Raw genomic sequence first — 15,638 nt, 5'->3', positions numbered from 1 at the left:
CACAGTGCACACTCAATGCACCTAGGGCACAGTGCACACTCAATGCACCTAGGGCACAGTGCACACTCAATGCACCTAGGGCACAGTGCACACTCAATGCACCTAGGGCACAGTGCACTGGATTTTCAAATGGCAAGGCACCCACTGTACTGAATTTACCAAAGACCACACAGCGCACCAGCACTGCATATCTAGTGCATATCTCCAAACGCACCCGGATGTGAACTTGATATCATCCTCAGAAGAACACACCAAGCTGGGAATTATGTTTAAGTGAAAAACTTTCACCGCTCAATTCTAATATTATACACATCAACAAAAATACAACAAAACATCATCTCATGTTCTGATTCAGATAATGGACATCACCAGAAACAATTTGTACCTTTTATGGAAATGTTTTGGAAGAAACCAGATACAGCATTCTTAACTGTCTGATTCACAACATAATAAAATACAACATACATGTATGCAGAGGCGCAACACGGACCGAACGCTAGGGGGGGACAAATAGCGGCGCCGCAAAGCGGCGCCGCCGAAAAATCCGTCCCCCCCGTCCCCCCCACCACCCTAGGGGAGGGGGGGATGGGGGGGTCTAACCACAAAAACGTGGGGTTATGGTTAGGGTTTGGGGTCCTACAGAGAGGTTGTTCCAGTGACTCAATGTACATACAAAACTGCGTTTTGGCACAGTTATTATTATTATTATTATGAATTACCTGGCTGTGATTCCTCCTCCACAAAAACGTGGGGTTATGGTTAGGGTTTGGGGTCCTACAGAGAGGTTGTTCCAGTGACTCAATGTACATACAAAACTGCGTTTTGGCACAGTTATTATTATTATTATTATTATGAATTACCTGGCTGTGATTCCTCCTCCACAAAAACGTGGGGTTATGGTTAGGGTTTGGGGTCCTACAGAGAGGTTGTTCCAGTGACTCAATGTACATACAAAACTGCGTTTTGGCACAGTTATTATTATTATTATGAAATACCTGGCTGTGATTCCTCCTCCTCCCCATTTATCTCAAAACGTAAAAGTTTAACCACATTATCAGCAGCGCCTCGAACAGGTCAAAACTCACTGACCATCTGATCTGTAAGTTAGCCTATCCTATATAAAATGTACAACACCTGGGAAGTTTTCAGGAGAGGATGTTTTAACATCAACATATATAGTTAGTGTTAAACCCATGCAACTCGGGAGAAAAACCTGCAGCGCCTTACCTGCATGTTGACAGTTTAATAGCGGCGTGACCCGCCGGCGTCGATCTCCTCCTTTACCCAAATCCCCCAAAATAATAATATAATTCCCAAAGTGGGGTCCGGGGACCCCCAGAGGTACAACTACATGATAGTTTGTGGCATGTCATGTGGACGCTCTCAGTGGAGTCCCTTCCCACCGCTAGACATGGCATTACAATAGGGTCCGTCCGAGCTGTATAAAACTATAAATCTTCTCTTATGGGGGTCCTTCTCTTCTCTTCAAATGGGGGGGGTCCGCAGGCTAATACGTGTCCATTTGGGGGTCCTTGACATGAAAAGGATAAAGTAAATCCATTCATCTATCTACTGATCGTCTGACCGAAGTGGTGCGTGACATCAAAAGTGGTGTCCTATTGAATCCTGTTCCTGTATTATTAGAATCATTACAGAGTGCAAAGCACATTGGGTCACTGATGGCGGTGTAACAACTCCCAAACTTCCGACAACAGTAGAACGGGACAAACCATTTTGGGATTTAAACAGGGGTGGATCAAATATATGGTTCAAAATATATCGCGTTTATGAACGCAGGATTTCAAAAGTATTACTCCTAAGATAACTTTGGAGCCAGGGGGGATACAGGGGGGGACCCCCCCAGCCAGGGGGGACCCCCTAACTCATCTGGGGGGGACCAATGTGACGCTGGCAGGGGACGAAACCCCTCCGTCCCCTACCCTATTGCGCCCCTGCATGTATGACATTGAAAATGGCACACTTTTCACTACCTTAAGTCAAAAGACAAAAAAAGAAAATGAATAGGACTCAAATGAAACAAACAAGGTATTAAAGGGGGTAAGTGATATTTTGTTCTTGAACAAAATAGCATACTGTAACAGAAAATACCATTTCAAGTCAGAATATCAATCAATCAATCAACTTGTACTGGAAATTATGAAACAAAATAAACATAAAAATGACATTGAAACTAACACTATACAAATGTAAGCTGATGAATTGTGTTCTCTCTTAGATTAAATTGTACTAAAGCTCCGGAGAGATGGAAAGTCCCCTACTGAACAAACCATATCGTATAGCAATGGTTGCTATCTGAATTAACTTTTCAACAAAAAGAAAGATTGTTTTAGCCAAAAAAAAAATCACTTGCCGCACCTTTAATTTAACAAGGTCACATTATAATGTGTTCAATTAAAATCCAGTGAATCATAATTTGTATGACTCATATAGTACAGCGTACAGTATGTAAAGCGCAATCTACTGTAACAGATTACAACAATGCAGCCAGTTCTCGCCTGCATTCTGCTGGTATCTGCTTTGTTGGATGGAAACCTGAAGCAGCGTTTAAAGTTAAAGTGAACCTGTGGGATCTATGTCACAACGCTTTGACACAGTCTGCAGCCAGTGGGATAAAGTAACTATTAGTATTAGTAGGCCTACTTTACTCTGTACTGTACAATTTTGCTTTGCTACAATTTGGTTCTCAAACTATTTCATGTCAAGAACCCCCGTCTGAAAATGTTTTGCGCCAGGGAGAAGATTTGTGTTAGAAGAAATCTAGGGGGAAAAAAGTCTGATCACACCTTTGTGCATAAAATAAATCTAAAAGTCAATTCAACATCTTCCAAACATTGAAAATGTTTCAAAAATAGCAGATGTACATGCTTGTGTAGGCTATACAGTGCTGCGTTGCTACTCGCCCAATTTGGGGAATCCGGGTTCCACTCCCGGCCGTGGCGTGGCACAATTGTGAAATGAATCATTCAGCAGAATGAGTATACATTTGGTACCCGTGAACAATAAATATACACATACTGATGCCAAAATACATACAATGAATGCAGGAATCTTAACAGAGTATTTCTACTATTTCTACCTTTGCTGTTTTTGATGCGACAGTTTTGGACACAATTTCCACAGGACAGAGACGATATATCAGTTGACCCCAGGTGGTTTATACGATGGAATGTCATTATTCCAACACCCGTTGGTTGGACTGGGTCCATTATAACTATAACCCTATCCCTAACCCTTACCATAACCTCACACTAACCTGATGGTCAGAATAATAGGATGTTCGTCCACTCCTCCCCCCGCCCCCCCCCCCCCCCCCCCCCCATACCAAATGTCTTAACTGAAAATAGACAGCCAATCTACAAGCTTGTAGATCAGCTATCTTCGCCACATGTTTACCTATGATGATAAGTGAATGTTTGGCTGCAGCACCAGAATAACGATGCTAGGGTTCATGTAGTTTGTAGCCTATAAAGGTACTGTGGCAGCTGAATGCTGATGGTGTATGCAAGCATACGTTAATTAATTTTACATATGTTGAGTCTCCACCAGGCCGAAGGCATGGGGGGAGAGTATGTTTTGCACTCCGTCCGTCCGTCCGTGTGTGTGTGTGTGTGTGTGTGTGTCCGTCCGTCCGTGTGTCCGTGAGCAGCTAATCTCGGCCACCGTTAATTTGTCTTGTTTTTATCTCATTCGAAACTTTACATAATATTACCTATTATGCTGCTGCAGCAGTGCTGCATTGTCTGATGGAACTGGGACAACAATAACTATTACTCTTGCTCCAGGTCACTCAGATCCGACAGTTGTACAATTAATTGTGTACATGTCCTTTACCAGCACAGTAAAGGACGGGTGACCGAGATTGTGGAACAAACTCCCTTTGAGGACCATAAAGGACTTTTAAAAACATGCCTGAGACCCACCATTTCACCGTAGAGGACTCTCACTTGTTGTTTTGGGTTGTGTTGTGTCTGTATAGTTTCTACTCCCTCCTGTTGTGAGTCGACAGTATGACTGGAGTTCTCGTTGTCTAGTCTTCATTGTATTTTTCTCCTTATCTCTTTCTACAGACCAGTGTAATAACTGGACGGGGGCGCACTACAAATACTGAACCTTTGACTAGGGTTGCAACGATACATTTTAACAGCAATACGATCACGATATATGGTTGACGATACGATACATGGACGATATTGGTTCATTATGGCAATATGATACGATTCAATGATTTAAAATCGATGCAGTAACTATTTAGCAAAGAAATTAAATCTGTGTGAACATGTGGATAGTGCAGGTTTTTTAAGGAAAAATGTAAGAATATGGGCATAAATAAGTAAACAGTGATTCTCTGGCAAATAGCCTACAGAGAATACACACATTTATCGATAGAAGTGTAGCGATATTGAATGGAAAAATAATTAAACCCCTCTTTTTCTTTTTACTTAAAATTGCTAAATACAATGCACAAGCAAGTACTTAGTATTGATACAATCGATTATTTGCATTGCAAAACGATTCGATATTGATTATTTGCATTGCAAACCGATTCGATACGGTACAACATCAATGTTGCCATTTACATTTCGATATAGTTTGATTCTTGAAATTAAAATAGATTTTTTCAAACCTCAATGTGAATAAGTACAAAAAACTGAATAAAACAACAAGACATGGGTAGCCTATACTTCTTCACCTGTGTGTGCAGCTGCACGGAGGGAGGGCAGCAGGTGCCATTGATATGGCTGATGAAGGAGGGAAAAGGCGGGAGATGCAGGACGAGAGTGCTTTTGTGTGAATACATGTGCATGCGTGCGTGCACATGATTCGGGTCTATAATTAGTCACGATGGGAGGGTTTTAGGAGTGCTACCTCTCTGGTTGCTGATGTCTAGAGGCTGTCTCGGGGTATAAAAGTAACAATTCAACCTGTATCTCTCCAAACCACAAACACCTGCCCTGTGTTCACACGCCACCAGCTACACAACGGTAGGTATTCTATACTCTACACACCTGACACTCTGCTGCCTATATGGAGGGACTCATCTGTTCTACACATCTTTTTTCCCCTTTTGTGTGTGTGTGCGTGTGTGTGTGTGTGTGTGTGTGTGTGTGTGTGTGTATGCATGCATGCGGAGATATACATTTTATTTATTTATGTTAGCATTGATCATTGATGGCATTAGGCAGGACTTATTTGTTTTTAAATTAAAGGGATTTATTCAGCAATTAGTAGACAATGCAAGACAATGTGGTATCACATTGTTTTGCTTTGCTCTGTTCATGCTAATCATTTGTTTAATTTCATATAAAAACATGTAATTTCCGCGAACTGCGCACAATTGTCTGTCATGGTATATTTGATGTTTATAGTGGATGCTAAACGTGATGATTGTGTGTCATACTAGGACACTATGATACTGTATGATAACCTTACAGGTCATTTTCACCAGGGTTGAACCACCTCAGTTATTTGTCCCGCCTAATATTGAACCAGTTCAGTGTTTTTCCACTGAAAATGAATTGGTTCAGAACCCTAAAAGTTGGTTTGATGAAAGCACCAAGGTTCCAAGAATCTAGTGTGGAACCAAAGCAAAGTTATTTCGGTGGAAAAGGGTGAGTGGGCAAATGGAACGAAATGGAAGCAAATGGACCCGGTCAGGGTCAATTTACTTCCATTTGGTTCCATTTCTACACTCTCAGCTCTCCGTGTTAACTGAACAATGATGATTTGACCATAACCATGTCTCTGGGATCTTCCTCTCAACACAGAACCATCCAGTCAAGGATCATCTTTGCAGAGCATCATGAGTCTTCTTCAGTTCTGTCTCCCCCTAGTGGCTGTGCTGCTGCAGCCTGCTCTGGCCACAACGTACAACTGCTCCTCGGTGTACGAGAGGATCCCAGGTTGGTAACATGCACAGCTACACCCAGTGTTGATTTTGACAGCAAATTTGGATGAATCTATAAAGTCTCTGTCTGTACGTACGTGTGTAATCCACGTAACTGTTCGCCCCACCGACTTCAAATTCGACACACGCGTTCCACACCACCAAAGGGGTTGCAGTGGCCGGTGTAGAGTAGGGCAGACCCACGGTTCTCCAGAACCGCCCCAAAAAGGCCATAGAGACCCCACAGGCATCGCTCTAGTATTTGTTAATTATGTTAAGTCCGGTTTACGGTAGTTTCTGATAGTCTTCAGAGTGGGTGTGCTTATTTCAATTGAATAATTATTGTTTAATAATATTTAAGTTAAGTTTTTATTGGTTTAATTATTAGTTTAATAGTTTTAGTCACTATGTTAGATTGTGTTAACTATTCCACATCAGAACAGAGAGAGTCATGTGCTGTTGTAGAGGATACTGTACTACTTCTCATTCTGTATACGACTATATCAGTTACACTGTGAATGAAAGTATACTTTCAGTTGAAACTCATCTGTGTACTTTGGTATTTAACAAACAGTGGTGGAAGAAGTACTCACATTTCTTTTATTCTTTAGTAAAATACAAAAGTACTCTGTTACAAGTAAATGACATGCATTCAAAATTGTAATCCTATAATGTCAACATCAAACCTTTTTGAAGAGTAATTTTTTTTAAGTACCACAAAGTTTTACTTTCAGTACATGAGTACAAATTGTCTCTGCCGGGTGGAAACCTCATTATGTCCAAAATTGTCAGGATTCAAATTCAAAAGTATAGCAAAAGTAATGCAGCTATAGTCTACAAGCTCAAAACGTGCCACTTCGTGCCACTTCTCGAGCTTGTATTTCTGATACTTTGGATACTTTTGTGTGGCGCTGTAGTATGATCAAGTAGGGGTTAATTTACAAAAAAAGAAAACACAAAAAGTGAATAATATGGATTATGGAGATGAGAGGTTTCTGAGTCCCTCCTCCACTGATATCCAGTGTTGCATTGGTCATTGCAAGTGGTACCACGCCGTCTCCCCTAAGATTGTTCAGGAGCACGCGCACATGCATCGATTAAAAACAACCTTAAGTTCACACCTCAATAAAGTTTACAACTGCCGAGTATCACACCAGCTCGAATTCACATAAGAATGAGCCTATGAGGGTTCGTTGTGTGACCTTTTAAATCCAATAGTGGAGGTGTTACTGTTAAGCAATGTGTGCGCAACGTCGTTTAAATATCGTTGCTGTCCTCAACTGAACTAAATTTTCTTTCTCCATAAATCAATGCTATTGAACACTATTATGTCTGTGTGTTGGTTATAACAATTTGGAACCAATGAAAAGTATTAAAAAGTGCTTCAGACAAAACCTCTTAACTCCATCGGACCCTCAACAATAAAGTCACAATACCAACTTTGATGAGGCAGTATTGCTTTGTTTTAAAAAATATTTCCTGAAAATTTTACCTTTTTTCCATTTCTTGAAAAGTTTATATTTTGGATTTACATGTAGGTGCACGGTTTGTCGGTTTCTCCCCCGACAACATGAGATAATATGTAACCCTGGTGTCTTTGTCCACCAGACAACCAGGACCTGATGGTGGACTGCGGCACCGAACTCATCACCCTGGAGGTGAACCTGTGCACGGCCCAGTGGGCGGGCTTCACGTCGAGCGGCCTGGCGATGAACGGGAGGCACAACACCAGCGAGTGCATGGGCACCGTGGACACCAGCGTGGACCCGCCCGTCATCCGCTACCACCTCCACGTCAACCACAGCGAGGCCAACCCCTGCCGCCAGTCACTGCAGGTCCCACACGCTTTCATATATAGAGCAAAGAGCAGTGGTTCCCAAACCTTTTAGCCCGTGACCCAAAAGAGACATTTGATGTCTCCCAAACTATTAACCTCGCCTCACCAGGCTTTCCACCACCTCGGAGGAAAGCCTGGTCTCCGTTTCAAAAGTTTGTATGATCCTGTCGGGAGCGGATGATATCGTTACGTCATGTTGTAGTATTTGTTTTGTAGTCGACAGGCAGGAACAACAGGCGGCAACTTCCTTTTCCCTCTCAATAAAAGCTCTCGTAGCCTGTAGCTTTTATTGAGAAAAATCGGTTTGAGGGAAAAGGAAGTTGTTCCGCCTGTTGTTCCTGCCTGTCGACTACAAAACAATACTACAACATGACGTAACGATATCATTCACTTCCGACAGGATCATATACCCTAAATGAAATGGTGCCCAGGCTACCAAACTATAGTGAAAATAGCAGATGAGCTTGTAGATATGCTATTTACACTACTTTTTAACAAGAGTTTTCTACTCTCTTTTTTTATTATTTGAAACTAGTGAAAAAAAGATATTGAATTTGTTTTTAATTCATGAAAGATGTTGCTTTTATTTTGGGAATGCTTTTTGAAAATGATTTTAAATAATAATTAAAATCACAAATAAATAAAGGTACAAATGTGTCAGCGACCAACATATGAGTCCCGACCCAATGTTTTGGGAACCAGTGATATAGACTAGAGCACTGGTTCTCAATCTGTGGTCCGCGACCCCTGGAGGGTCCCCAAATTATTAGCTTAATGTGAAACATTGTTTTCTCAGTCAACAGTAAGCAAACAAGCATACAGTACAAGTAGGCTATGTAGCTGCAATTGAAGGACATAAGACCAGTTTGTAATATCTTAAAAACCTACAAAATGAAATATGAATACTTTGGTGGGTCGCAGCCTTTTGTAATGCATAGCCGTGAAACATGAACATCACAATTTCCCATTACTTCCAATTAATAATTGTCTGCAGCAGTTAAGATAAGCGTGTACCTTTCCGTCCGTTCTGTGCTTCAGATCGTCGACGAGGTCCCGGATCCCTCGGGTCCCTTCGCCTCCTTCTCCACCATCCAGTCGGTGATCATCACAGGCTACATCGACACCCCCACTGGAGACCAGGGGGTCATCAGCTACTCCACAGACCTCTACTACCACTTCTCCTGTCGCTACCCACTGGAGTATCTCATCAACAACACTCAGATTGTGGCGTGAGTCCTTTTTTCTGTGGAGATAGATCAATGTTTTCGTTGTCAGGCTTTAATAGGTGAGGTCTAGTCTGTTTGTGCATAGCTACATAGAACATTTCAATAGGTGAGGTCTAGTCTGTTTGTGCATAGCTACATAGAACATTTAATAGGTGAGGTCTAGTCTGTTTGTGCATAGCTACATAGAACATTTAATAGGTGAGGTCTAGTCTGTTTGTGCATAGCTACATAGAACATTTAATAGGTGAGGTCTAGTCTGTTTGTGCATAGCTACATAGAACATTTAATAGGTGAGGTCTAGTCTGTTTGTGCATAGCTACATAGAACATTTCCCAAATGAAAAAAGTGTCCAACATGTCCAAAACCACTCAAAACTGTACTTAAGTACAGTAAATGTTCTTAGTTACTTTAGACCACTGCATTAAGTATGAAACATTTCAAAAAGGTTTCAGAAAGTCCCAAATAAGCCGAACATTTAAAAGTTTGAAAGAAGCTTCTGGGTGAAATTGGAGCTGGAGTGTGTGACAACTCTTTGAGAATAATAACTAAATAAATAAACAGTGAGAGAAATAATAACTATCTCTGCATATTGGAGAGAGAGCCCAGCAAAAACTTTCATCAATAAATTATGGTCACATAATTAAATGGCCCTGGTGCACTGCTGACTCAAAATGTGTTTTTTATTACAAAAATAATCCTAATTACCTTCATGCAATTACAATTTAATCTGCAAGTCAAGTGATAAATGAGATGTGTAAAATGTAACATACAGAATAATTGTATGTTATTCTTTTCTCCCCATCTATAACATGTAGGTCTTCAGTGTCTGTGGCCACCAGTGATAATAATGGAACCTTCATCAATACACTCAGAATGAGTGTATATAATGTAAGTGGGCTATAGTTAGTTGCTGTTCTGGACTGGTAGGCCTATATGTATTTCTGTTTGTTCTGAGGTACAGTTTTGATTGATTGATTGATTACTTCATTAAATGTTTGCAAAAAGTACAGGTCCAGTTGTAAATTGCAACTGGACCCGATGTTTTGAAGGAGGGTATAGGCAGTATAGGAAGTCAAATCATTTGATGTGGCACATAATAGCCAGCAGAATAGCAGAATGACTTCCACCCCATGTTTGTGCCGAATCTGGGAGGAATGAGACCAGTGAAGAGATCCCTCTGGTGTTGTGCAGTGTATAGGACTTCACACACATGGTTTTGTGTCGTCAGGACACAGACTACGGCTACCCTCTGGCGGTCCCTTCAACGGGACTTGAACTGCGGACCAAGATATACGTGGAGGTCAAGGCTGTGAACCTCACTGGGAAGTAAGTACAGTGAAATAGATATAATCTATCTGTTATTATCAGTGAAACGCACCACTTATAAAGTTGCAATCCATGTTATATTTGAGTGAATAAAACATTATTTTGACCAATGTGAACCTGACTCAGAATTCGGAACAAAAGAGAGTGAAACACGAATAGCTTAAGAACAAACTTTTGTGTCAATTAAAAACAATAAGGACAAAGTAAGAAAAAGAGTTATGGAGTGTGTTAGTCTGTGGCATCGGTGGATGTGTGTAAAGTATGGCGTTGGATGACAGATGCAAACCAAACAACAAATGTGCCAGCAGGGGTGAATGAGAGCGCCAATAAGGAATGAAGACCGTTTTTAAAGCCCTCACTGCAGGCCCCAAGTGGTCCAGATCAGAGCTGATGACCCTCCAAGCTCCACCAAAGCAGAACGGCGAACAGTTTGTGAAAAATAGGCGAACATTTGGTGAAAAACATGTAGATCAGCTATTTTGGGGCGAAGAGATACATCGACACATTGTGAGCTTGTAGCTATTTAAAATATTTTTCAAAATAGTAAAAAAATGGCAAATACGTTTAGGGATAAGAGGTATAGGGGAGCTAAGCTGTTGAAGATGGATGGATGGATGATTGAACTGAGAGTTTGAAAGTGGACCTGTATGGGTTCGACACATGCATTTCCAATACATTTCTATTGTCGGGTGGAAACCAAAAACTGTTACTTTTCAGGATTCAAATTCAAAAGTATCGGTGCATGTGGTCGATGTGCTGATCTCTGATTGATTCCCAGGGTGCATGCATCAGTGTTGGAGCTCAGCCAAGTGTGTTAGTGGGGGTGAACTGACCTGGTGTCTCTCCTGTCCTGTTAGTGGGGGTGAACTGACCTGGTGTCTCTCCTGTCCTGTTAGTGGGGGTGAACTGACCTGGTTGCTCTCCTGTCCTGTTAGTGGGGGTGAACTGACCTGGTTGCTCTCCTGTCCTGTTAGTGGGGGTGAACTGACCTGGTTGCTCTCCTGTCCTGTTAGTGGGGGTGAACTGACCTGGTTGCTCTCCTGTCCTGTTAGTGGGGGTGAACTGACCTGGTTGCTCTCCTGTCCTGTTAGTGGGGGTGAACTGACCTGGTTGCTCTCCTGTCCTGTTAGTGGGGGTGAACTGACCTGGTTGCTCTCCTGTCCTGTTAGTGGGGGGTGAACTGACCTGGTTGCTCTCCTGTCCTGTTAGTGGGGGTGAACTGACCTGGTTGCTCTCCTGTCCTGTTAGTGGGGGGTGAACTGACCTGGTTGCTCTCCTGTCCTGTTAGTGGGGGTGAACTGACCTGGTGTCTCTCCTGTCCTGTTAGTGGGGGTGGACTGACCTGGTGTCTCTCCTGTCCTGTTAGTGGGGGTGAACTGACCTAGTTGCTCTCCTGTCCTGTCCTCACAGCTTCTTTGTGCTACTGGACCACTGCTTCGCCACGCCGTCTCCGTACAACATGACCAACAATGAAAAGCACAACTTCTTCACAGGGTAAGATGAGCAAATAACACAACACCATGACAATACATGTCTCGACAAACAGGAACATGACATGTTGCACATGCAGAATCTGATTTATATTATTATGTTATCTCCGTCAGGATTAAAATAATTTAAAAGCAAAAAAAATAATTTATACTTTGTGTGACGCTGTAGTATGATCAAGTAGGGCATTCATTTACGAAAAAACTCAAAAATACGGAGATAAGCGGCTTCTGCCCGACAGCAACGATATGAACTGAAAAGTCCAAGCTAAAAATGACCAACTCAATAGTGAACGGAACTGCTTCACTGCTTTTCATGGTCAGATGTTCAGTGGACACGAGGACCGCTGTGACCACCAATGGTCTTTCCAACAACGCACGGTTCAACTTTCAGGCGTTCCGCTTCGTGGAGCACCGGGACCAGGACAAGTCCAGCATCTACCTCCACTGCATCCTGAGGCTGTGTGAACCCACCAAGTGTCAGGAGATGACCAATGTAAGTATATACTGTACTGCTGCAACTCAATCCATTTCATAGAATATATTACAAAATCGACCAATTTAACCCATTTTGGTGCAACAATTAACATTTTGCATTATTTTTCAAGAATACAGAAAATAGCAGACCTATAAGCTCACGCACGATGATGCACTGTGTTGTGACCTTGTACTGTATATCAGTTATTCAGTTATTTTGGTACTTTTGCACGATTCTTTCGTACGATGAATCCATTAATTATAAAACACCTATTTTACGCCAATTTTACGCCGGAAAGTGGCTTTGCAGTAGGAACGGGACTAAATGTGTTTTGGCAAAGCACATTAGAAGGACGTGCATGACACTGCATGCTTCCTACACTATAGAAACCGAAGTGCTAGAAGCACTGAATGTGTGGATGAAAGTAAAACGAGAGTTGTTTTTTCTTAAACAGTGTGCTGCAGGTTCAGGAAGAAGAAAAAGATCGGTTCCCTTTGGCCATGAGTCAAAAGACTCAGCCACCGTCACAGTGGGACCCCTCTTCACAGCCCGGCAAGGTCAGTACCCAGCCGGTCAGTAAGACTCCATTTGCTTTATAATAATAATAATAATAATCTTTATTTATATAGAGCACCTTTCAGACACAAGTGTAGTTCAAGGTGCTTTACATACAAAAAATAAATTCACATAAATGCAAAGGTAAAAAGTAATAGCTACAATTCTGGTCAGTAGAATTAGTTGAAATTAAAAGTAAATTTAAGATAAGGAATCATAAAGGAAACAGAATCAGTTAAAAGCGAGGTCATAGTAATGGGTTTTTAAAGCGAGGTCATAGTAATGGGTCTTAAAGATAACAAATAACATGAGATAACGTAACACAGCGTAATGTAATACTGTACATACATTGAGTGACTAACTATCTCTCTCGTCTCACAGCCACAGAGGACGGCAGTCCCCATGCTGCTGCCCATGGTAAGTACACACACACACACACACACACACACACACACACACACACACACACACACACACACACACACACACACACACACACACACACACACACACACACACACACACACTTCGATGTTATCACCACATTATACTTAGACTGAGTCCCCCAGGATTCTGTACTTGATCCCTCCTTTTTTTGCTATACAACAAATGTCTTTGACTTGTAGATTGCAATTCAATTCAATTCAACTCAATTCAAAGGAGCTTTATTGGTATGAGAAAACAAAGCAAGTGTCAAAAAAACCCAATGAGGAATAAATTGGGAAAGTATGTAGAACTGCAGAATGTTTGCCTGTGACGACACCAGAATACGTTACACTCCGAACACTTCACACCACAGGATATTACCATGCCGGCTTGTGGTGGAAATTCTCGTCAAAATTCCCCAAAAATGGAGTGGACAATAATATTATCAGAAACAGCCCATGGCCATTAGGTCTGTAAGAGGTCTGTAATTATAACGGCGTGTAAAAACACAATCTAACATTTGCCACAGACGAGGCCATGTCTTGCCACGGACACAACATGTGTCCGTGTATAAGGACATATCGATGACCACCCGCTTCTCACCGTTTCCCCCATCAGGCAGTGGAGCGACGACCCGCGACGTGGACGTGACGGGCCTGGCGGTGGGCATCGTGTTCGGATCGGCAGCGGCCGTGCTGATGGTGCTCGGCGGCTGGTTTGCCCTCAAGAAGTATTCCTGGGTGGGAGGTCGCCCTCGCCTCGCCTGACTGAACCTGTCAAACTATAGTCTTATCACGCCACGTTAGCCATGCTCATATCTGTGTGTATACTCTTCTTATGACGGTCACTGTTGTAAGGATCCAAATGTTGTGGTTTATTATTCAACTTATATCTCTACATTCAGGTTCTGTACAACATCGCTTGCCGTTTATCCACTTTAACCCTGGCATCCCAATTTTGGGCATGTCTATTGGTGAAAAAACAAACAAAAAAACTAAATAGCAGATCTACAAGCTCAAAAAATGAAGCTAACAAAGAATGCAGATGAAAAAGCTTACAATGTGCCACGTTGTGATGAGTTGTGACTCACAATTTGTGAGCTTGTAGATCAATAATGAAAAAAGGATTAATTTAGAAGTGGTTTATGAAGGAAAGATCAAACTGGAAATACTAATAATAATGTATAGACTGTAAAGACGGAATATTGTTTATTTGTGTTGTTCTTGTATATAACGTTTCTGATTATTGCTCACTTGATTCTACTCGGGCGTGCGGGATGCACTGAAATGTGTTCTATTTTTTGCTTTGCTTGCATGTTTTGCCTGTCGTGGTCAGTCATTCCGTAGGTTTTGGGTATGTATAGACAGACGTTCACGCGAGGTGGACTCATGCTCATGTAGACATGCAGTATGGCCTGTTGCTGCTTTGTACATTACTTTAAGCTAAACACAATAAAGTTTTGACTCTGTTGAATATTTGGGCTTTGTCTGTGATTCCACAGGGTGCTTCACACAATCTGAACAAAAAAAACAGCTTTGAACAGTGTACAAAAATAAACAAACAAAGAAGACAAAAACGAGTAAGGGACATGTTTTGGCATAATATAATATATTCCACGTTGTCTATTTACATTTTTACAGTACAAGTAATATCCACGACCATCACTCAGACATCAACAAGCATTGATGCATTCATTACAAAGACTTACTTTGCTGGCACTGTATTTACAAAAAAAAAGATAATTGTGATATCATGAAGCATAGATATACATAACATATCAGACAGCCTACATTTCCCAAAAGGATATGCATGTATTTAATTCAGTCGAGGTAAAACAATGAGGGGAGGGATCACCCCCCCCTCCTCCCAGCACATCGAACACTGGCCGTATAGAAAGTGTATCAAAGTCAAATGTAGATCACGAGGACAGATATAGTTCAAAATGTACCGTTGTAATCGGACCGCCGATGGAGCTTTATCACAATGGTTCCCACCGAGGTTTGTTTACGTGTCTCTCTCACTGTGGACCGAGGTCAGAATGTCCTGGATCAGAGCCGACAGCTTGGCAGAGAAATCCTCTTGCAATGTTCCGGAAGAGCTCCCGGACCACGAGTACGGCGGCAGACTGGCCTGCTGTCCGTGCCCGCCGCCGCCGCCCCTCACCTCCAGGCCCTGCGGCAGCCTCTGGATGCGGGCCTGAAACACCTGGTTCTGCAGCGCCGCGCTGTGGCAGAAGCGCTCCACGGTGGCCGCCACCTCGGCCATGCCAGACGGCGTGCTCACCAGCAGGGCGGTCAGCTCCGCCTTGACGGCCGCCGCCCGGCTCCGCACCGCCAGCTTCAGCGAGGCCACCTCCTGCCCCCACCGGCTCTCCATGTCCTGCAAGAGCGCCGGCTCG

The 15,638-nt window shown here is 42.4% G+C and overlaps 1 protein-coding gene across 1 annotated transcript; it reads left to right on the top strand.

Moving 5' to 3' along the window:
- Positions 1 to 5,821: 5,821 nt before the first annotated feature.
- On the top strand, positions 5,822 to 14,007 carry LOC310864484 (zona pellucida-like domain-containing protein 1; the record flags this gene model as incomplete). The annotated part of the gene is made up of 10 exons (XM_083773172.1): positions 5,822 to 5,921; positions 7,514 to 7,740; positions 8,781 to 8,971; positions 9,784 to 9,856; positions 10,197 to 10,294; positions 11,705 to 11,788; positions 12,106 to 12,277; positions 12,714 to 12,816; positions 13,196 to 13,231; positions 13,859 to 14,007. 10 exons carry the CDS (start codon positions 5,822 to 5,824, stop codon positions 14,005 to 14,007), a joined length of 1,233 nt encoding a protein of 410 aa, XP_083629298.1.
- Between the last annotated feature and the right edge of the window lie 1,631 nt (positions 14,008 to 15,638).

Source organism: Protomyctophum parallelum (genome assembly GCF_964188405.1).
Source record: "Protomyctophum parallelum genome assembly, chromosome: 9".
Classification (NCBI taxonomy): Eukaryota; Metazoa; Chordata; class Actinopteri; order Myctophiformes; family Myctophidae; genus Protomyctophum; species Protomyctophum parallelum.
The sequence above is the reverse complement of the archived record's forward strand: the minus strand, read 5'-3'. Positions and strand labels throughout refer to the sequence as shown.